We start from the raw sequence: 23,435 nt of genomic DNA, 5'->3' as shown, positions 1-23,435 counted from the left end.
GGGACAGTTCTGGACAAAGCGTCAGGTATAACATTATCCACACCACGTCGGTGCTTCAAAATAAAATTGAAGGATGAGAGTCGAACTCCCCAGCGAGCAAGCCTACCTGTCGGATTGTCCAATGATAGGAATCACTTAAGCGCGCTGTGGTCTGTATAGACCGTGTGAGTCTGACCATTCTCTAAATAGCATCGCCAATGTTCCAGGGCTACGAGAACAGCCAAAGTCTCACGTTCAGTAATGCTATAATTCTTTTCTGGCCCAGTCAAAGACCTGCTCATGTAAGCTATGGGGTGCTCCTTTCCATTAATGGTTTGAGTGAGCATTGCACCAACCCCATAGTTACTAGCATCGGTATGCACTTCGAATGGGAGGTCATAATTGGGACAGGAGAGAATAGGTGCCGAGACCAAGCATTCTTTGAGTTTTTTAAATGCTACGTCAGCTTCTTCAGTCCACAGGAAGGGAGCTGCAGACTTTTTATTAGAAGTCAGCTTATTAAGCGGTCCAGTGATCGTACTAAAGTTTGGGACAAACCTACGGTACCAAGATGCCATGCCAAAAAAACGTTTAAGCTCCTTGCGGGACGTAGGAGTTGGATAATTTAATATAGCCGCCACTTTGTCAGGATCAGTGCGTAAACCATTCGCATCAACCACATAACCTAGATATTTAAGTTGACTTCGAAAGAACTCACATTTCTCCAGATTGATTGTCAGGTTAGCTTGACGTAGCTTCTCAAAGACACGTTGAAGGAGAGATACGTGTTCTTCAAATGTACCACTTATTAGTATTATGTCATCCAGATACGCAAAGGCCTTGTGGTCCATGTTGCCAAATAGTCGATCCACTAATCGTTGCTGCGTGGACGGCGCGTTAGTTAATCCGAACGGAGTGGTCTTAAAACGTAGCGTACCTCGACCCGGAACATAAAATGCCGTCTTATCCTTATCCTTAGGAGCTATTGGTATTTGCCAAAATGCCTTCGACAAATCTATACTACTCAAGTACCTAGCGTCACGCAAATTATCCAAAATTTCGGATATGTAAGGCAAGTTATATGCATCCCGTTTTGTGACAGAGTTAAGTTTTCTGCTGTCCAGGCAAAAACGGGGCTGGCCGTTCTTCTTTGTAACTAATAGGACTGGGGATTGCCATGCACTTTCACAAGGTTCCACCACATCAAGCTCTAGCATCTCATATACTTGTTCAGTTAAAATTTTTTGCTTAACAGGCGAAAGCCTATAATAGCGTTGCCTTACAGGAGGTGAGTTGCCAGTGTCGATGCGGTGAGTTATTAAGTGCGTACGACCCAATCCTACACGTTCAAATGATATTTCTTTGAATTTCTGTATGATATTATCAGCAATAGCCCTCTGAGAGTCATCTAAATTGTCATATGACTGTATGACAGTTGGGCTAACCGTATTTAAATCAGCTAGAGGGGCGTTAGTCAAATTGAGGGAGCCCAAATATCTAGGACAAATTTTGAAGGCGCGCCAGAAGTCAATCCCTAAAATCAGCGATGATTGGACTTTTGGAACTACATAGGTCTTAATAATGTGGAACTGGTTATCAAAATGGACAGGCAAATTTATGTAGCCTATGCTACGCAGGTTTTGTCCACCAGCTGCCACGATGGTTACCATGTCTTCGGTACTCAACTCCAAACCACGACTAACCAAAGCGGTATGAGCATTGTTGCCTAGAATGGTAACGGCTGATCCCGAGTCTAGAAGGCCTGAAGCTGTCATGTTATTAATTTTAATATTGACATAAGGTCTAGTGTCATTAGTAGGCTTAGGGTGCAGAATTGTAGCAACCTTGTATCCACTGAAAAATAAACGAACAGACTTAACCCAGTTATTCCACTCTTGTTTACTAGTTCGGATAGTATTATTCTTCAGTGTAGAATTGCCACAATTCTGCCTGGTTAGTTTTTTGTATTCTGAGTATTAGAGCAATTAGGGCAATCCGGCTTCTTGACGCCCTTGTGGCCACATTTAAAACACATGATTTCAGTGTTAGTGCACTGTCTCAAGTTATGTGTATTATTACGACACCTAGGGCAGTATGGCATTCTTTTGTCGATTTGAGATGTACTTTTTGCAATACTATGTAAATATTTATCATTAGTGTTAATATTTTGTTTAATACTAGTGTTAGTTTTATAGTCATAAGTAGATTCAGGTTTTGGATGTTTATAAGCAAATTCTGGTGCCAATGTATCTGAAGTTGATGCTAACGGTTCTCGAAAGTGGGCAAGACGAGACTGCACGGTTTCATAATTCCTGCACGAAATTCTCACCTGATCAATATCCCGAATGTCAGTTGCGGAAGCTAGAGTGCTTGCGTAACAAGGGCGTATATTGTGCAAAACGATCTCTAGCATATCTTCCCTCGACAACGGTTTTGAAAGCCTTGAAAACATTCCTGACAGAATTGATAAGTAAATTGTTATATTTTCCGTCTTACCCTGAGTTCTAGCGCGGATCTCGGATAATAGGCGATAATCATAATCAGGCTTATCGAAATCCTGTTTCAAAAGGATAACAAGATCATCCCACGATGATAACTGGTCCCTTATACTTCGAAACCAATGTAAAGCGTCATCTGTAAAAATTTCCGTAGCGAATGAAATTAATTTTGTGTCAGGAATGCTTCGAGCTTCGCTAAACTCTCTCACACGTTGGATAAAAGACCGAACGCACGACTTGCCATCGAATTTTAATTTACCCAATTCAGCGGTAATACTTTTGTCACAAGTGACTGAAACGTTAATTGGTGCTTGACTACTAGAAATCGCAGTCGCTGAGTTTAAAGTTTCTACTTTAAGTGGATCTATTGATTTGTTTAGGATTTTAAGGTACGATTCATAGCAATCTCGATACAAACTACTGCAGGCCACATACGTTTCTTTTGCGTCGCTTGGGTCTATTCTATTCAACCTATGATAGATGTGATGTAAAATATTTTCCGTGCGTGTTAGTGTTCCTTTGTCACATGCGCCTGACTCAAGCGTATTATTAACTTTATTTAATAATTCTGACACGGACAGAAGGTCATCTACTGGCTCAAGATGGGAAGAAGCTATGTCCTCAGCTGGAAACAGTTGTACTAGTTTAGTGATCTGTTTCCTGAGTTCAACAACAGTACTGCCCGGTGTTTCGCCTCTGATAGCCACTTCATATTCTAATTCAGGTTTTTGCAAGGAAAGGTACTTAATTGGAAACGACATACTGAAGCAACTTTTCTACTGCCTATCTTACGGTAAATTTTAAGTATCACACGAATGTTTAACAAAACTAATAATTACTATTCATTCGTCCTGCTAAAATGTGTAAAACTCTTTAAATAATAAAACTAAACATCGTAACAAAGAAATTAAAACTATTAAATTATTTTCCTGACTGTACTTCTAAATATTGCCTTAGTAAATATAGGAAATGTAAAAATAAAAAAAAAATAAAAAAAAAATAATAATAATAAAACGTACAAAGTACAAAGTAGTTCTCTTTTATGCTGAGTAATATTTTATATCTAACATTATATCAGTTCACAAGAAAACAAAAACATACAGTAGTTCACATAGATAATAAGACAAAACATACACAATGACACAATTTTTAGAATAAAAACCCACAACTTGCCCAGATTTCAACACAGTTGATCACAATAGACAAACGAAACACAAACAAGACACGAACAATCCGCTACCACCTCCAAAAGTAACAGAATCAATTTAAACCACGTAGGGCGCCAGTGTCGCAATGAGACACAAATTTGTAAGGGACGTGGTATAATGGCCTTAAATAAAATGATACTGCCACTCAAGGGATTGATGGACTACTCCCCTGGCAACCGTGGAACAAGGCGAGGGTCTTCGCGTGACAAGCGGGTGGAGACAATGCGGAGCAGGGTCTTCGCGTGGCAAGCGGGTGGAGAGTGGAGACAATGCGGAGTAGGGTCTTCGCGATGCGGAGCAGGGTCTTCGCGATGCGGAGCAGGGTCTCCTAAGACGGGGATTTCTCCAGTGTATTTCCAATTGATTATTATGCTGATTATATTAATATTGAATCAGGATCCAGATTAATCTTATTAACGCGTTTTACAAAAGAAATAGGCAAATCAATATTCTCGTAGTTCAAAGTTCATTACGTATTAACAACTACCTCGCAGTCTAACGCCGAATGACATGCCCGATGGCATGCCGCCTCGGCAACGCTCGAGAGAACCCGTTATCAAATTATCTATATCGAAAACAAATCGAACGTTCGCTTTAACTTTTCCTTGTAAATTAGTTCATTAAATACCTATTTGATTTTATTTTTTTTTTATACTCTTTAAAATAATATTGACAAAACAAAAATTATATATTTTTTTTTAATATATGGATGTAAATCAATAATGTGATATTTTTATTAAAAATAAACATGAAGTCATGTAACGTTCCGTTACACCTTTTGAATCATAACATAACATAACATATAATCACGCCTCTTTCCCGTAGGTGGAGGCAGAGACCACTTCTTTCCACTTGCTACGATCTTTACATACTTCTTTCTCGTCGTCTACTTTCATTATTCCCTTCATACATGCTCTTCGGTTTAGGGTACTCTTGACCTGGCCTTTTTTCAAGACGTCCCTTATTTGGTCTCGGAACGTCCGCCTAGATCTACCCCTTCCAACCCTTCCATCCACACTCGCCTTATACACTTTTTTCGTCAATTGTTCTTCACTCATTCTCTCGACATGACCAAACCATCTGAGCATATCTTTCTCTATTTTTGTCACTACATCTTCTTTCAGACCACAACGTTTTCTTCCGGCTTCCGACTTTTAATTATAATCATGTAAGAGAACGCTTGCTCGCACTAATATGTCGATCCGAAGATAATCACTACAATACCTTTGGAAAGCTATCGCACTTTATTATGAAGAAGGAGGTCTGAACACTGAGTCTCCATTTCGTTTATCAATTCTTTAAATGCGATGGTAGAGTGCTTTTGACAAGATGCTATTAACAATTTTGATAACAAAATTCATAACCTCAACTATTTCGGCCGAAAATGTTTGGACACAAAGCTTTTTGGTGTATTATGCAGTGAACCTTCAGAATTTCGTGGTTTATTTAAAAAAAAAATCTTGTTTTTTTTGTTTTGATAAAATCAATAATAATTGCGTATGGAACTAAAGATCCACAGCTTCATACTCAAAGAACCGCATGTGGCTCGCGAGTCACAGGTTGCCGACCCCAGAATTAGCCGAATCACACTTCTTCTAGTTTTTTTTTTTTTTTTTTTTAATTCGAAGCCGCTCATACAACCCTCAATATAAATTACGATCGAGAGACAACACACTATCGTCAGTGTGCTATTACCACCTACGTTACGGGTCTCAGGCAAGAAACTGCAGGTCACCGTGTTCCTTCGCGTCTAAAGAAGCAAGCGGAAAACCAGAGAGAACGCTGGCAGAAGCGGAATCCGGCGCTCAAGAATACTCCTACCGCCTATTTGTCACAGACAAGAAAACCGGAATATCTTTCTTGGTAGACACGGGAGCTAACATATCCGTTCTACCTAGGAAAAAAACTCACTTCACTACACCGCTGCCATTCAAACTCTACGCCGCTAACAACACCACTATATCGACATACGGTGAAAAAACACTCGAACTAGACCTCAGCCTTCACCGTCCATACAAGTGGAAGTTCATAGTCGCTGACGTGTCAAAGCCGATTCTAGGAGCCGATTTTCTAAAGCATCATCAACTCATCGTCGATCTAAAAAACAAGAAACTTATCGATAACGTTACTAACTTAACAGTCAAAGCACCCGTTCGAGCCACAACTATACCTACAGTACGAAGCATAGACAGCAATAATATTTACCACGATATCCTCTCAGAATTCCCCGGCATAACAAGACTGACTGCAACGAACATAAATGACAGCAAGATCAACGTCCAGCACTACATCGAAACCGAAGGACCACCCGTACATTGTCGTGCACGTCCTATACCACCACAATTCTATTGTCGTATTAACAATATTTTGAAGATAATTAAAAACACAGAAATGCTTACTAATCGTAATTAAATGAACTAACAGAATGAATTACATTAACAAAATGAATTAACAGAATGAATTAAAAATATAACAACCATTACAAAAACAAAATAAGTACATATTAAAAGAATTCAAAAAATTATAAGAAAAATCAAATTACAAAGAAACAAAAAACTGGCCATAATAAAGATAGTAGATCGAGAGGTAGAGAGAGAGGTAGATTATTGTCAGTCAGTCAGTATTATAATATAATAAAGTAAGCTTTGGAACTGCCCAGAGTGGACCTGTGAGTGCAGGCGCCGTGAGGGCGCGGAGACGCGGGGGTTGGTTTTTCCTTCCCCCGCGCTGGGGACGAGGTAGGTGGGCTCGTGGATGGTTTTTATTCAGTAAGAGTCTGACTCCCCTTCGGTGCCCCTCTTTGCCGGAGGGTGTCCATGAAGGATTTTCCCCACGTTAAAAAAAAGCTTTGCAACTACGTTATATTAATTATTATTTAAAGAATGATCTGGTAAAACGGATAATCTTTACAAAATTAATATTGATAGTGCAAATACGCTTAACGATATTTGTTTTCTCTAATAGCAACATTAAAGAATGCGTCATCAGCTGTGAGTGTGAGCCCTTCCTTCAATTTCTCATTCCATTTGTCAAAAGCGTCGCGGCTGAAGATTCTTATTACTTTCTTATTAGCCGCAGAAATAATTGTAATTCTAGCTAGAAATTTCTAACTATCCCAAAACATCATGGGAGACTCCCTAGATGGGAGCGAGAATGCCGCAGAGGCACAAAATATTGTTGTTGTCGAATTTCAAGACTTCGCAAATTACTTGCGTCGTGCAGCAACGGTACTTTTACCGGAGGATGACATCGTTCCTCCGGCGTTAACCGCTGCACTCGATGATAAAGTGAATCAGGAATGCATTAGAAAATTCATTTCTGATCCGCAAGTCTCTTCACTGTATGTCCAACGATTTTCATTAAAAGGTATGCACTATTCAACTCTATCGATCGTATTTGGCTTAGATTTTACTGCACTGACGCAATATGCAAATTATACTTTACCCACAATTGTCTACCTACTAATATATCATATTCTAAAAATATTTACATCCTCACTTTAAATCAAAGTAAAAAGATACCATACACTTACTCATTCAACATTTAGAAAGTAGCGTTTTTCAAATATTTTAAACAATTCTTATATTTTTTTTCACTTAACTTTCTTCATTTATCCTAGACAGACTACAGCTTGCATAATAAATGTAAGAGAATGGGATCAGGTTAATTATCTAAATATATTCAAATAATAAATAAATTTAAGAATAACATACAGTATCCAATCAAGTAGTAAAATAATAATAGTTTATTCTGAGTTGTAAAAAGTACTATTTTTTTCGTACAGAAGATGATAGTGAACAGCCTACTGAAGGAGAAGAAGAGAAAGAGGCTGTCTCATATCAAATTAGCAACGAGGTATGTTACTTTATCAAAGTAGAAAATGAATTTAACCTATATCTATAGACATAAAAGTAATTGCAGTAAAGAAAAGACTTAATTAACAACAGTTATAGTATTGTATTAAATTTCAGAATTAGGTTCTTAGTGAAATCTCATTTAAATACTATCAATATTCAATTACCATTTAAATATATATATATATATATTTAAATGGTATATTATATATATATATATGAGATGCCATTTTATACTTACACTCAGTAGATTGCTCTTAAATAAATAGTAATATGTAAGTATTTACTGAATTGTGCGAGTTTAGCTTCTACTCTACCTAGTAGAAAAGTCTTTAACCACCACAGAAACACACAGGTACAATACAGTTCAGTATAATAATTTAATAATTAATTCTAGGTACACTTTACTTCACCCCGAGTTGCTGCATTCGTTTGCATTAAGCGTGGTATTGTCATTGAAGCTGACAAGTCCATCCACAGCCAGCTACGTCTCATTAACTTATCTGATGGCTCTCCATATGAGACCCTACATGCTTTTATTAGCAAAACCATGGCTCCATTCTTTAAGAGCTATGTCAAAGAAAGTGGAAGAGCTGACAGGTTAATATTAACATATTTAATAGTTATTATTATTAGACTTTGAAAATAAAACAAAAATAAATTTAATATTTATATAAATACTTTTGCATTCAAATACATATTGTATACAGAGATGGAGATAAAATGGCACCATCAGTTGAAAAGAAGATTGCAGAGCTAGAAATGGGCTTGCTTCATTTGCAACAAAACATTGATATACCTGAGATCACGCTGCCCGTTCACCCACTAGTTGCTGCTGCTATTAAAAGGTTCGTTAACTCAAAATTTAAATTGTGTTCAAACACAATTTCCCATATGCTTTTAGTATTTTAGTGTAACCAATGTTTATTTCTTTCAAACCAAATCTAATGTAATATAAATTCCTTTAGTTTGTTTATATATTATAAATAGCCTATTGGAAAGAACTTTTTTTAAATGTTATTGTAATTGAATTCATGAAAAATAGAAGTACTATCTGACATGTAAATCTCCAAAATAATAATTTAAAAAATATTACAGATAGAATAGGCACTTAATTATAATTGAATATCATTCAGGGCTGCTGATGAAGGACGTAAGCCACGTGTAGCTGACTTTGGTGATAAAGTAGAAGATTCAACATTCCTTAACCAACTGCAGAATGGTGTTAATCGCTGGATTAAAGAAATTCAGAAGGTTTTGTTTATTATATGTAACCAAATTTAATCAAAATTATGTAAAACATCAAATACTGTAATACAAATACTAAAGGTATTACATGTAGTATTAATACTTGTGTACTTTATATTTTTAGGTTACCAAGCTGGACCGTGACCCATCTAATGGTACAGCTCTTCAAGAAATTTCCTTCTGGCTCAACCTCGAAAGGGCTCTTCATCGCATCCAAGAAAAGAGAGAAAGCATAGAGGTATGAAAACATTATGCTAGACAGTGGTGTATTTAGAGGAAGGCAAAGGGCGAAGGGTGGTTCTTCATTTATAAGGACCTCGCGATGACCTCAATCACATATAACTAATTTGACTAGTATTTTTGATTTACACTCAAATAATTTGGACAGAAATTTAAAAGTGTGTTTAGGTCTCTCAATAATCCCCACTTAACTGCGACTATTGTAACTACCTTCAAAGACAACAACAGTTATATTGATGGAACACAAGATTTTATTAGATCTTGGGAAGGAAAGTGGGCCTTAGTGCTTACAACTTTCCCCACATCTTTATAGGACCACACTATGCTTCTGATGCTACAGCTTATAACTGAAACGATTTTGGTATGAGTTCTGTACAATTATATTTTAATTTTGTTTAACAGGTTGCCCTAACTCTGGATATTCTAAAATATGGAAAAAGATTCCATGCTACTGTGTCCTTTGATACCGATACTGGTCTCAAACAAGCTCTTGCTACTGTTTCTGACTACAATCCCCTTATGAAAGACTTTCCTATCAATGATTTGCTGAGCGCCACTGAACTGGAAAGAATTAGGTATTATATTCGGTTTTTTTTTTTTTGTATATTAACAAATTTCCATCAAATAAATTAACGAAAATATATATTATCATCTATTTTTAAGGTACATAGCTAATGTAATGCCAATGTTATAAGTAACAACCAACTGAAATTAATGTATTTCAATAATAAATCATAATATTTTTAGACCTCCAGATAATAATAATTGCTAACATTTTTCAGGCTGGCTGTACAGCAAATTTTCTCACATCTTCGTAAAATACGATCTACAAAATATCCAATCCAGCGAGGACTAAGACTAGTCGAAGCTATTTCTCGTGACTTGGGACAGCAGCTCTTAAAGGTAACGTTATTCGGAATAATAGATAAAAAAATAAAAATTATAGTTCATGTTCTCTACCCATTACTTAGTCTAATTCTGACACTCCTGCATTTTTGGCATTGAATGTTTCAGAACACAACATATTACATACAAAATAATAGCTTAATTATCATGTCTAATAAGTTTTTATTTTGAAATTTCGAAAATAGTCTGTAAGTAAGTTATATAGACATTTAAATATTTCTAGGTTCTAGGAACTCGGCGTCTGATGCACATACCATTTGAGGATTTCGAACGTGTTATGACACAATGCTTTGAAGTGTTCTCTTGTTGGGATGATGAGTATGAGAAACTTCAAGGTCTTTTGAGGTATGATACCCATATCATCATCACATTTCATTTTTTTTTTTTTTTTTTTTTTTTTTTTTTTTTTTTTCAATATTTGAGGTCCACTGATTGTTATTAGGTATATTTACAATACGAAATTTCAGATATGCATAGGGATGTGTGAATAATGTTTATAAATCTTTTTGAATAGTTTGTTATAAATGTTAATAGTGTTGTTGAAAGTTTAGTGGCAAATATTTAAGTTTAGGTTATTATTAGAATTTGTAATAAGACTCCACCTCCCATCAAAAACTCTTTGAAACTTTTTTGGCTTTATGATTTTTATGTTAGATTTGATCATATTTATGGCTACATTTTTATTCCGGGTATTCGATAGTTTCGCTTACAATCAAGGTGCTCAATGGCGTCTTTATTTATTATAGTCTGGATATGAATGCCCATGCAGGTTGATGGTATTAGTTTACTGGTAAATATAAACATTAGCTGGCAGCATTTAATAGCATTAGTTTGCTGGTATTTAATAAAGACATCTGTAACTATAGGTCTTAATTTTTTTTTTTTTTTTTTATTACGAGAGAGAACTATCGCATTAATAAAAGTATAGTAATATTTTAAATAATTTGCAGGGATATAGTGAAGAAGAAGCGCGACGAGCACCTGAAGATGGTGTGGCGCGTGTCTCCGTCTCACAAGCGGCTGCAGGCGCGCATGGAGCACATGCGCCGCTTCCGGCGACACCACGAGCAGCTGCGCACCGTCATGCTGCGGGTACACACGCGCACGCACACACACACACACACACACACACATGCACACACATGCTCACGCACGAACACACATGCACACGCACGCACACACATGCACACGCACGCACACACATGCACACGCACGCACACACATGCACACGCACGCACACACATGCACACGCACGCACACATACGCACACACACACACACACACATATCTCCGTCTCACAAGCGGCTGCAGGGACGCATGGAGCACATGCGCCGTCGCAAGTAGAAAATAGTTTCGTTCAGTACAAGAGAAAAATAAAATGTAAAATTGAAGTAAAGTTAAAGGTCACTTCTCAATATCTGAGCCGACAACTATACCATTATGAAGTACACTAAAGCTGGATTCGGTGTCTCCTCCTGAACGCCGGAGATTACCTCGCCTTACCTTTGCCGACCGTGCGCAGGTGCTGCGGCCGCGCGCGGCGGCCAGCGCGGAGCCGGGCGCGCCGGCCGAGCCCGCCGCGCCGCACTCGCTGGCCATGGACGCCGCCGACGCCAACGCCATCGCGGAGGTACCTGCAGCCTACCTTATGACGCCCGCTGCTCTATCCTATCCTATGCTGTATGCAGTCGTGGTCGTCTTGATCGTCGATGGTCTAGCGAGCTAAAGATTATTTAAAAAAAAAAAACAACTGATATGCGAACCTCCTCCTTTTTGAAGTCGGTCAAAAAAGAGTTTTACTACCGATTAAAACCTACTTTCGATTTAAAAAATGATTCGTTTCTTACAAACAGGACTTGAGTCATTTCAGAATTTATATTTTTAAACTTTTTAACACAGGGCAACGGACCAATCCTAATTATATGTGTAAATGTGAACATTAAAACTTATCAAAAATTTTGTTTCTGTACTTTCATTGGCTATTCGACGCAAAATATTCAACACTAAAAGGATAAACTAACACGTGGTTCAATAAGTCCCGAGACTAAGTACTAAAAAAAGGTCTTTTTTATAAAATTAATTTTTATTCATCACCATCGTCTCCTCCAAGAGCGATACAGTCCCTCCAACGCTTTTCTAACTTTTCTATCCCATGTGTGTAGAACGATTTGTCTTTGGCTTCAAAATAAGCCTCCGTTGCTGCGATAACTTCACTATTTGAGTCAAATTTCTTACCCTGAAGCATTTTTTTGAGGTCTGCAAACAGCCAGTAATCGCTGGGGGCCAAGTCTGGCGAATAAGGGGGATGAGGAAGCAATTCGAAGCCCAATTCGTTAATTTTGGCCATCGTTCTCACGGACTTGTGACAAGGCTCGTTGTCCTGGTGAAACACCACTTTCTTTTTGTTCATGTAAGGCCGTTTATCCGCAATTTCGTACTTCAATCACTCCAATAAGCACATGTAATAGTCACTATTTATATTTTGCCCCTTTTCAAGGCAGTCGATGAAAAGTATTCCATGCGCATCCCAAAATATAGACGTCATAACCTTACCGGCCGATTTCTGAGTCTTTGGACGCTTCGGGCGGCTTTCACCAGCCGCTCTCCACTCCGCTGCCTGCCGATTGGATTCCGGAGTGAAATGGTATATCCAGGTTTCATCCATTGTTACATACCGACGAAAAAAATCCCTTTTTATTATGATTCATCAGCGCCAAACATCGCTCTGAATCATTGATACGTTGTTCCTTTTGATTAGTTGTAAGCAAACGCGGCACCCACTTAGAAAAAAGCTTTTTCATGGCCAAATTTTTATGTAAAATAGTGAAAACACTACCAGCTGAAATCTTCACTATCTCGGCTATCTCTCGCACTTTTACCTTCCGATCTTCCAATACGATTTTGAGGACTTGGTTAATATTTTGTTGAGTCACTGCTTCATTTGGACGACCTGAGCGTTCCCCATCATTGGTGTCCATGCGACCGCGTTTGAAGTTGGCATACCACCGACAAATGGTTGCTTTAGAGGGAGCTGATCCTGCATAACATTTTATAAGCCATTGCTGTGCTTCAACGGTATTTTTTCCCATTAAAAAACAATGTTTTATCAACACGTGAAACTCGTTTTTTTCCATTGTATCAAAATTACAACCGTAGCGTCACTTAAATGTTTCAAAATCAATAATTTTATTGTTCCATTTTTAAAAATTTGACACATATTCTTGTATTGATAGCCAGTACTTTTTAAAAATCAAAAGAGTTTTTAATATATGCCCCATTTCTAGGTTAGTCTCGGGACTTATTGAACAATCTAGTAAATATCTACTGTAACTCCATAAGCTGGACTATTTTAACTAAATTTTTAATTTTATAATGATCATCTCTTAATTCCAAATATAAAAAATGAATGTAACGAATAACAAATTTATCTTAGGTGAACTTAGCGTACGAGAATGTGAAAGAAGTCGATTGCTTGGACATATCTCGTGAAGGCTGCGATGCTTGGGAGGCTGCCGTGAGACGCTACGAGGACAGAATCGGTATGATATTTTGATCATGTTATATTGATGATAAAAAAAAAATTCAGTCAATAATTGTTCTAAGCTAACAATTTGAATATCGTCATTACACAACATATCCTTAAATAATGGAAAAATTATAAATGGTCATCAATTTGTAGAGAATAACATAAATTTTATAATAAGTACATTAAGACCCCAAAGACTATGATTATTAAGATATTATAACTTAAAACATTCTATGTGACAACAAGCGAGAGGTTTTTAACTAAACCATATTCACTACATATTACCTATTTTTAGGCTATATATTTAAAAAAAAAATCAGTCAAATCAAAGCAGTAACTTAGAAAGTTTTACAACTTATCTAAATGTACTGCTTCTATTTGACTGATTTTCTTTATTTGGTTACACATATTACGTATGTGTGTAATTAAAATAAATTAGTAAATATTTATAACATTAACACACAGTCGTCTGTTCTTTAGGTAAGGAGCTTAATGTTTGCGTTAAAGGCAGCCGACCAACATACCTCCCAATATTTTTTTTTGTACACTTACACACAAATAAAACATATATAAATGTATCTATTACACCCTGACTCAGGCGGAAATCGAACCCACATCGGTGCAGAATGCAGGTTCGCTACAAACTGCGCCAACGATCTAGTCAACAGTTATTGTATTATTGACACAAGGAACACTGTTACACTAAAAGGCCTTCTACACGGTCGGGATCGACCGCCGACCGTCGTGTCCTCGGTCGGGTCAACCAATTTTTGTATTCATTCTACACGGTCGGTGGTTGACTCAACTTGTCAGTTGTTCTTTGATGAGATGTGCTCGCGACCAAGGCCGTTGACATCAACCAAATATTGGTCGGGTCAACCGTTTTCCACACTGTCCATTTTTATATCAACCCGACCAAGGACACGATGGTCGGCGGTCGATCCCGACCGTGTAGAAGGCCTTTAACACTACATAAGAGCGACTGCACGTAACTCGCGCCCGTCGCAGACCGCGTGGAGACGCGCATCACGGCGCACCTGCGCGACCAGCTGGGCACGGCCAAGAACGCGAACGAGATGTTCCGCATCTTCTCGCGGTTCAACGCGCTGTTCGTGCGGCCGCACATCCGCGGCGCCATCCGCGAGTACCAGACGCAGCTCATTCAGCGCGTCAAGGATGACATCGAAGCGCTGCACGAGAAGTTCAAGGTGACGGACGGTGACACGGTCGTACACTTACGTCCCCCTGCTCCCCCTTCTTTCTCCGTCTAGGAGATTACACTTGTCTCATTAGTGAGATATAGAGAAGGCTAAATATAATTTACCTTATTCACAGAATACGATACTCCTCCCTGGGTAAACGGTCAACCAAATTTACCTAAACTTGCAGAGCGTAAAATTGTGAAATGGCTCTTAAAGCCTAATTTGACAGTAGATTATCAGTTATATCTTGGTACACAATCTTTATATCTTATTAAATTTTGTACCCATAGGTCCAGTACCCGCAGTCGAAATGCAGTCGTCTGTCCCTAGTTCGCGACTTACCTCCTGTCGCGGGGTCTATCATATGGGCGAAGCAAATCGACCACCAGCTCACTGCTTACTTGAAGCGCGTTGAAGATGTGCTAGGTAAAATTCACTAATATTATTACAAAATTAATAATATTTTTATATGGAATTCAAAATAATATTATTCTTTTAATTTATAGGAAAAGGCTGGGAAAACCATATCGAGGGTCAAAAACTGAAAGCCGATGGTGATAGCTTCCGACTGAAACTGGATACTCAAGAAGTGTTCGATGACTGGGCACGTAAGGTAAGAAGCTGGAAAAATTATTAATAATTGTTTCTTTAACGATCTTATTTATTAACTGAAGTCTTTATTTTATTCCTAACGTAGGTCCAACAAAGAAACTTGGGGGTGTCAGGTCGCATCTTCGCTATTGAATCAGTCCGCGCTCGCTCCAGTAAGACTGGCACTGTACTCAAACTAAAGGTCAACTTTTTGCCCGAAATTATCACTCTTTATAAAGAAGTTCGCAACCTCAAGAATCTAGGATTTAGGTAAGCTTTGCTGTAATGAAGTATGAATTGTATTTAAATAAGACATCACGGCGACGTTACAGACGTCACAGTCACCGTGACTGGAGTAAAAGTAAAAGCATCCATAGTGATCATGAAAATTTTAAAACTTGTGTAAACATCAATCTGTAAACATTACTTTATAACTGTTTTTGTTAATTATAATTCCAAGTGTGGTATGGTATGATAGGGAACCAGGATCTGATGATGGAATCCCAGAGAAATCGAGGGAAACCCTCGAAAATCGTAGCGACGACTAGTGCTTTTCTTAATTTTTATCGTCTAGGTACTTACGTTATATTACTTGTCGATGTAATTGAAGTTTGCAAGCAAACACAATTATTGCATTACTATTATTTAGTTTATTAGAATAATGATATTAGTAATCATTTTGAAATAATTCCAGAGTCCCGCTCGCCATCGTGAACAAAGCCCATCAAGCGAACCAACTCTATCCATTCGCTATTTCACTCATCGAAAGTGTACGAACTTATGAGCGTACACTCGAAAAGGTATTTACTTTCTTTATTAATCGGATAATAATAACAAAATGGCAATTTCTCACAACATAAGCACCACAAAATATACACTGACCATAATCGGCACTTTAAATTGCCTTCTCAATATTACTGGAAGGAATATCAAAATACACTTGATATTATATTTTTATAAAGTTATCACTAACACGTGTGTATTTAATTTGTGCAGCTAAATAATAGGAACCATACAAAGGTAGATTATCTATAGGCCGCATGATATTAATACATCGCTTTTAAATAGTAAACACTTTGCTTTTAGTCACATTTTGCTTCAATATTGGCAAACTATGAAAAAGTAAAATGAAAAAGTAAAGTGTAAGTATGAAAAAGTAAAGTAGTGTGTTGCACACACTGATTAAAAATATTTTTAATCAGTGTGTGCAAGTACTTTTTTAATTTGACTAATAAAGCTTGATGACATATAATGGAAGCTGGCTTTTGATATTTAAAATAAAATGAATTTCTTTTATTACTAGTCAAGTGTCTTCTTTAATATTTATATATTTTCAGATTCGCGATAAGGCGTCCATCATTCCGCTAGTTGCTGGACTTCGTCGCGATGTCTTGTTCCAAGTGTCCGAAGGTATGGCCTTAGTGTGGGAGTCCTACAAACTTGATCCATACGTGCAGAAGCTTAGTGAAGTCGTGCTGTTGTTCCAAGAAAAGGTAATAGTTTATTTCAAATGAGACATTATTTACTCATTTTTAATAATATTATATAAATGTGATTCCTGAATACGTATTTTGTTTTTTTTTTAATTTTTATTCCCAAAACAGGTAGAAGATCTGCTCGCTGTAGAGGAACAGATTTCTGTTGATGCTCGTTCATTAGAGACTTGTCCATATTCTGCTCAAAGTTTAGCGGATATTTTGAGTCGATTACAACGCGCCATTGACGACCTTTCTTTGCGCCAATACAGCAATTTACATCTATGGGTGCAACGCCTTGATGAAGAGGTATTAATAATTTGTTATTAATAATAAAATAACGTAATTTTTTTGTTTATTATGCATCCAAAAGCCAATGATTTTGCGTACTGTACATTAAAGTATATTAATTATCTAGGTCGAGAAGAGCCTCGCAGCACGCTTACAAGCAGGTATTGAAGCTTGGACCATGGCTCTGCTGGGCAAAACCAATGAACTCGACCTCTCTATGGATACATATTCCCCATCTGAACAGACCCATAAGCCTGGTGGAGAACCTCAGGTAAATGCTTTTGTACATATATGAACATTCCAGAAAATTTAGTGTAATATTTAGAAAAAACAGTTAAAACAGCCAAAAGAATTTGTCAAAGCAATATACGGTCCGTTTTTTTAGAAGAGTCCTAATTGGTAAACAAATATGGCGTACTTATGACCACAGACAATTAGAGTATAGTGTAGCTTAGTGAAGTGACACAAAGAGCAAATGAATGAACAATATCAATAAGCCATAGACAAAGTAAAATTAATTTTACATCGAAATATTTAATGATACCATATTGCTGAAATTATTTCAAAAACTAATAATATATTAAATAATTTTGTTAATAATTAGTAAAGGTATAAAATTACGAAACAAAATCGAACATCTTTATATAAACAAATTTATATTTCTTAAATATAAATAACCTGTTAGAAATTAGTTGCTCTTTGACTAGAATAGATAATTAAAAAAATACGTACTGATTTATTCATTACAAGAGTAAAGTAAAATATTGAAATACAAAATAAAAGGCCAATAAGAAATTTATTTACTTTATTTTCTAATAACTGTCCATACTTCCTCATGAATCGCAAGATTCTTCAGAGACGTGGATATTGAAACCTGGGGATTCTGATGCAGCATCCATGATTCCGTCAAGCTGCATCATTTTATCTTCTTATAATAAAGTCATAGCTACTACAAATCCAGCTTAGTGAGCGTTTCGTATCAACTGTCTGATGAAATGCTATAGCCGCCTATATCAAAGTATTGATAGCTTCACTTTTTGCCAATTTGATTCTGACTTTTGCTGCTCAAGGAGCCATCTCTTGGTAAGGTCACGAAATTTCGAGCGAGTTGCAGCAAATCTAATCATAAAAATCAATGAATTACGAATGACAGGGGTTTGTTTACCAAATAGGACTATTCCAAAAAAACGGAATATATAGTAAAGTGGCACAAAAAGCAAATGAATGAACAATATTAGTAAGACATAGACGAATATAAAATTCATTTTATGTTCAAATATTTAACGCTAGCATATTGCTAAAATTATTTCAAAACCTAATAATATATTGAATATTTTTGCTAAGAATTAGTAGAGGTACAGAATTACGAAAAAAAATATTAATCGAGCATCGAGCATAAAAGGCAACAAAGGGGACTGTCCATTTTGGCCCAGCGTGAACAGAATACATACAAAAAAACAAATATACCAAAAATTCATGTTTATTTGTGAATTGCAGTTTTATCAATATAAACTGATGAAATGTTTATTTAATAAGTATTTTAATTCATTAATTATATACTTCTAGTTTATTTTCGGTTGGTGATTTGATTACAACACGTTGCCAGTCTTAAACAAACAATTATTATTAACGAACAATCGATTTTAAAATATTTTTAAATCAATTATTTGTTAAAATCGATTAAAAGTATTGTTAAATCGAATTAATAAGAAAAAAGTCTAAAAAAAGTCTATAAAAGTGTATTTAGTAAAAAAACATTTAACTTTGGTGAAAAATAAACTATTTTAGAAACATTGTTATTGACTAAATAAAAAGCAAGCAATTAATTATATTAAATTCGATTATCGATTTAATCGATTTATTTGTTTATTGAAAATATTATTTATTATGGCAACCCTAAACTACAGACTTTTGCTTCATACATTCATTTGACTTCCATATTGCTTTCATAGTGATATAGCAACCTACTGTAAGGTTTTCCGTCAACCGAGAATTCATCACTACTGCGACGTAAAATACACAGTAGGCATATTCATAAGTAGGAAAATATATTTTGTATTTATTTTATATGTAAACAATAAAGGTCAGGCAGAGAAGCCATAAAAAAATATTATTGCAACTGCATGGTTGGTCGACGGACAGTAGGTTGTTTTGCCCATGTCATGAAATTATTTGGTTTTTGGGCTGAAAAAGGTTTCAAGATTTTATAAATCTACCTGCCTAGTTTTTAGATAACATTCTGTTAACGTACGAATCCGATTAGTAAAACAAAAATAACAAAACAATGATTTTTTATTTCAGAAACCTTCTTGTAATTATCCACAAAAAAACAAAAATGAAACACCTGGATACAAAACTATCATTTTTCTAATTCATACTTGTTAGTACTACTAACTTAATATATAATTATTATTCTCAGTGACTGTCCACTCGTGGCCGAAACCCCCATACAAAGTGGACAGTCCCCTATATATTTCGTTTATGTGATATGGTCGGTAAAAAAGATGCCAAAAATAAAATTTACAACAAAATAAGGGGGCCGCCTGTGTCTAAAAAAAGTCGACCCTATTAATATTATTGTCACACTATTTGTATTTACTATGAACAAAAAACCTTGTGCCGGCGGCACACTCTCTCTAACATCTAAAAAAAGGAATAATAACATTGTACTCCACGAAGCTCTCATTGGGTAATCCTAAGTCTCATCCTAAAGTCTCAAAAATTTTTCCTGTGAACTACAGCAAACGTTTATGCCGTTGCTATGTGGTATACTTTAATATTATATGGGATAACATTAAAAATGTTCAGGATGAAATTGATATTCAGAAATATTCATAAAAGAAAACCTTTACAATGAACACTTTACCATAAATGATTGACATTTGCAATATTTTGTAAGCATTTTTTTTGTGCGCTCAACATAAAAAAAAAAGAAGAAAAAAAAAACAATTAATAACAAAATACAAATAAATAACAAATCGCTTTACTGTAATATTATTTAACAAGTTATAATTCGTGAAATTTTAAAATATAGTTAAAGAACATGGCCTATTTTATCGCTCATGCTGTTCATTCACTTATACTCATTCACTTCTAAAAATATTATGACCACATCCCTATTTGCCTTATAAAAAAAAGATATTGAAATGTCATATTCGAAAATATTAGTTATCTGTACTCTCGGAATTCGTATTTTGTAGTTTTTATGTGTTTAAAATGATAAATTGATATTTGTTTTTAGTGAAATAAATAGTAAATGGAGTTTTACAAGTGTCCGTAAGCGAATGTGTTGTGAAAGTGAGTGATAAATGCGGAAAAAACGTGAATTACGATTGACAGCGGTTTGTTTACCAGATAGGACTCTTCCAAAAAAACAAGATATAGATGTTCCTACTCAATGCTTTTACCTATTTCAGACATCAAATCCCTCAATATTCTGGATCTTACATATCCAGCTCACATAACGATATGTAGACTTACTATATCACCAAGTATTAACTGAGTAGTGAGTTAACGTTAATCTCGTTTTATAAAAGAAAATAACTTGGCTGCTCCTCGCCTTTGTTGCCCCAAGGCCTCCAGACCTCGTAATCCGACCCCGACGCTAATACGTGTGTGTACGCAACAGATCGCCCGCGTGGTGCACGAGGTCCGCATCACGAACCAGCAGATGTACCTGTTCCCGTCCCTGGAGGAGGCTCGCTTCCAACTCATGCGCCAGATGTTCGCGTGGCAGGCCGTGGTCACCAGCCAGCACCGCCTGCAGAGCACCAGGTGACGTGTCTTCATATTCATATGGGTTCCGACGGAATCTCGTCGATTATAGGGATAATCTTGCCGTCGATTCGATCAGATAATTGGCGTAATACACCTTCCGAATCAATATTCATATTCAACATCATTTTCGTTTTTGCTATTATTAACATTATCCTCAAAGTACAAGTGATCAACAAATATGGCAAAGTCCTATATGATGAGATGATAATCAAAATAAAATAGCAAGTGGTAAGAAAAAGATGCTATATACCTGGCCGTATAAATTGTTCTCTAATAATAATAATAATAATATATACAAAATAAAACATTGATTATTTATAAAACTTTTATTATTTATTCTTTACACACAACACTTCTAATTCAGGCTAAATGCAAAGAATACATAATAGTCATCTAAAAGTTGCCTAGAAGAAATTGCTTTATGTGATAAGGATTTTAGTCATTTTTCTGGTGTGCAATAAATATTACATTCTTATTTTATAAAATATTATAACATTTTTAAGTTTAAATATACCCTCCTTAATAATAAAAAAAAATGAACAGATATCAAGTGGGCGTTGCCCGAGCTCAAACAGCGACGTACAGGAACTTGCTGACCAAGCTGCCGGGTGGATCCTCTCCGCTTGAAAATGCTTACGATGCTATTGAGCAGAAGATATCTCAAGTTCGCGAATATGTGGATGAGTGGCTTCGGTATGAATTTTATCAATACATTTTAAATTTACATCTAATTTTGATCTCTTGCCTGAATGAATCGTTAACTATGTCTACAGCTACCAAGCCCTGTGGGATTTGCAGCCGGAAAGTTTATACGGAAGACTCGGCGAGGATATTACTTTATGGATAAAATGTCTAAATGATATCAAGTAAGACTCTCACACTATTTCTTTATCTATACATATTTACATTTTGGAGTAGAAAGCTACTTTTTTATGTTTATGGCTATGTGCCCAGTCCATGCGACTAGAAATGTTAGGTACACGAAAATCTCCGACCACTCCCCCCCCCTCATCTCAGGAAATTTAAATTTATTTTGTTGTTTCAATAAATATGTATATGTTTAGGTTCAGTAGTGAGTAAATTGCCAGAGCTCCTGGAGCGGATCAGTGGTAGATTCGGCAACACGTTTCTGATGCTTCTCGTGTTGTACGCCTATAGAGACAACGGAAACCGCTTACCTCCAAACGCTCTAGTGTAGTGGTGCAAGTAGTCGCCTAAAACACCGACGGTTTGCGGGTTCGATTCCCGCTCGGGATGGATGTTTGTCTATTTGTACAAATATTTCTTTCTGGTTCGGATGTCTATCCTTATGGGTGTCACTGGCTACCGTGCCTCGGAAAGTACGTTAAGCCGTCGATACCAGTCGTTATCATAAATACCTGATAGCGATCGTTGCTCATAGTAGAGAACATATCCAGCGCAGTGGGGCAGTGTGGTGGATTAAGTTCCAATACTTCTCGAACATGGAGATAGGGGCCAATGCCCAGCAGGGGACGCTACAGGCTGAATCGTAATCGTAAGCGCTCACCTCCGGGCGGCCCGAGCCGTTTGCTGGCCAGTGATATAGCGACCCGTGCCCCAGGAAGTCGCGCACGACGTTCGACACGTCGGACACGCGGCGCGAGTACGGCGCCGTGGTGATCGACTTCGCGCGCGTGCAGAGCAAGGTGGCGCTGAAGTACGACGCGTGGCACAAGGAGGTGCTCGGCAAGTTCGGCGCGCTGCTGGCCGGCGAGATGGTGACGTTCCACGGGCGCCTGGCCAAGTCGCGCGCCCAGCTGGAGCAGCAGTCCATCGGTGAGCGCGGCGCTGTTTCCGAATGCTTGTGTCTATCTTACTCTATATAATTAACCTACATTTTTGGATTTTATCGCGGTTTATTAGGTTTTTAGATGCCCGACGTTTCGGATACTTTACAGCAACAGTGATCGCGGGAGGTCAGGGAGTCTTCCCGTTAAAGTTGAAAAAGAAGAGAGAAAGTTGTTTCATTATTCGACGCCAAAATCTGTCTGTGGCGTCATAGCTCTCGAACTGATGGGCCGATTTTGATGTGGCTATTTTTACGTGAAAGCGAATCCTTGCAGTGGTTTAGTAAATACCGGTACACCAGTTCGAAGAGTGCGCGCTCTTTTCCTAAATGTTGTGAGGCACTTTTGATATAAAATAAAATAGTTTTTTAGCGTAGGAGTTTTCATATTAATTAACGCACTCGTAAATCGTTAAACTTATCTTGAAGCGCGGCTCTGTGTGTGTATACGTGCACTTGTAATCATACAATAGTTCTTGCCAACAACATGACAATCGCTCGATTATTGGGAATTTTTTATTTTAACTCAATAGAAACACGTATGACATGACCGGTAAACCTGTATTAACAGAATCAGTGTAAACTGTGCTTTGTTAATATAACTCTATACTACTCTGATACTAACACTATTCATCATATTTCCTTTGTGCTAAGTTTTTATTATCGAGTAAAAAAAATGTGCCATTTCTCAGAGGCGGCTTCCACCAGTGATGCCGTATCCTTGATCACCTATGTGCAACAACTGAAGAGAGAGGTCCTGGCTTGGGAGAAGCAAGTCGATATTTACAGAGAAGCGCAACGCATACTGGAGAGACAAAGGTAAGTACTATTTT

At 37.0% G+C, this 23,435-nt stretch overlaps 1 protein-coding gene and 1 long non-coding RNA gene across 3 annotated transcripts in view; one reads left to right on the top strand and one right to left on the bottom strand.

Annotated features, from left to right (window-relative positions):
- Positions 1–2,218: 2,218 nt before the first annotated feature.
- Positions 2,219–17,949, bottom strand: LOC123659171. The gene is made up of 3 exons (XR_006743990.1): positions 17,823–17,949; positions 15,831–15,843; positions 2,219–2,229 (listed from the first exon to the last, which is right to left on the bottom strand). It is a non-coding gene; the product is annotated as an uncharacterized LOC123659171 (long non-coding RNA).
- Positions 6,706–23,435, top strand: part of LOC123659169 (dynein heavy chain, cytoplasmic) — a 73,957-nt gene continuing 57,227 nt past the window's right edge. For both annotated transcript variants that reach the window (XM_045594426.1, XM_045594425.1), the window contains exons 1-25: positions 6,706–7,051; positions 7,470–7,540; positions 7,937–8,139; positions 8,250–8,387; positions 8,676–8,793; positions 8,912–9,025; positions 9,430–9,602; positions 9,810–9,930; positions 10,157–10,278; positions 10,884–11,025; positions 11,456–11,563; positions 13,367–13,472; positions 14,468–14,667; positions 14,952–15,087; positions 15,168–15,274; positions 15,359–15,522; positions 15,947–16,052; positions 16,590–16,745; positions 16,857–17,036; positions 17,146–17,289; positions 20,647–20,792; positions 21,339–21,488; positions 21,569–21,661; positions 22,378–22,592; positions 23,295–23,421. In XM_045594426.1, the coding sequence (XP_045450382.1) occupies positions 6,811–7,051; positions 7,470–7,540; positions 7,937–8,139; positions 8,250–8,387; positions 8,676–8,793; positions 8,912–9,025; positions 9,430–9,602; positions 9,810–9,930; positions 10,157–10,278; positions 10,884–11,025; positions 11,456–11,563; positions 13,367–13,472; positions 14,468–14,667; positions 14,952–15,087; positions 15,168–15,274; positions 15,359–15,522; positions 15,947–16,052; positions 16,590–16,745; positions 16,857–17,036; positions 17,146–17,289; positions 20,647–20,792; positions 21,339–21,488; positions 21,569–21,661; positions 22,378–22,592; positions 23,295–23,421 (3,581 nt within the window). In that variant the 5' untranslated portion in view covers positions 6,706–6,810. The remainder of the gene's footprint in view (positions 7,052–7,469; positions 7,541–7,936; positions 8,140–8,249; positions 8,388–8,675; positions 8,794–8,911; positions 9,026–9,429; positions 9,603–9,809; positions 9,931–10,156; positions 10,279–10,883; positions 11,026–11,455; positions 11,564–13,366; positions 13,473–14,467; positions 14,668–14,951; positions 15,088–15,167; positions 15,275–15,358; positions 15,523–15,946; positions 16,053–16,589; positions 16,746–16,856; positions 17,037–17,145; positions 17,290–20,646; positions 20,793–21,338; positions 21,489–21,568; positions 21,662–22,377; positions 22,593–23,294; positions 23,422–23,435) is intronic.

The sequence above is a fragment of the Melitaea cinxia genome, chromosome 13 (genome assembly GCF_905220565.1).
Source record: "Melitaea cinxia chromosome 13, ilMelCinx1.1, whole genome shotgun sequence".
NCBI classification, from domain to species: domain Eukaryota; kingdom Metazoa; phylum Arthropoda; class Insecta; order Lepidoptera; family Nymphalidae; genus Melitaea; species Melitaea cinxia.
The sequence above is the reverse complement of the archived record's forward strand: the minus strand, read 5'-3'. Positions and strand labels throughout refer to the sequence as shown.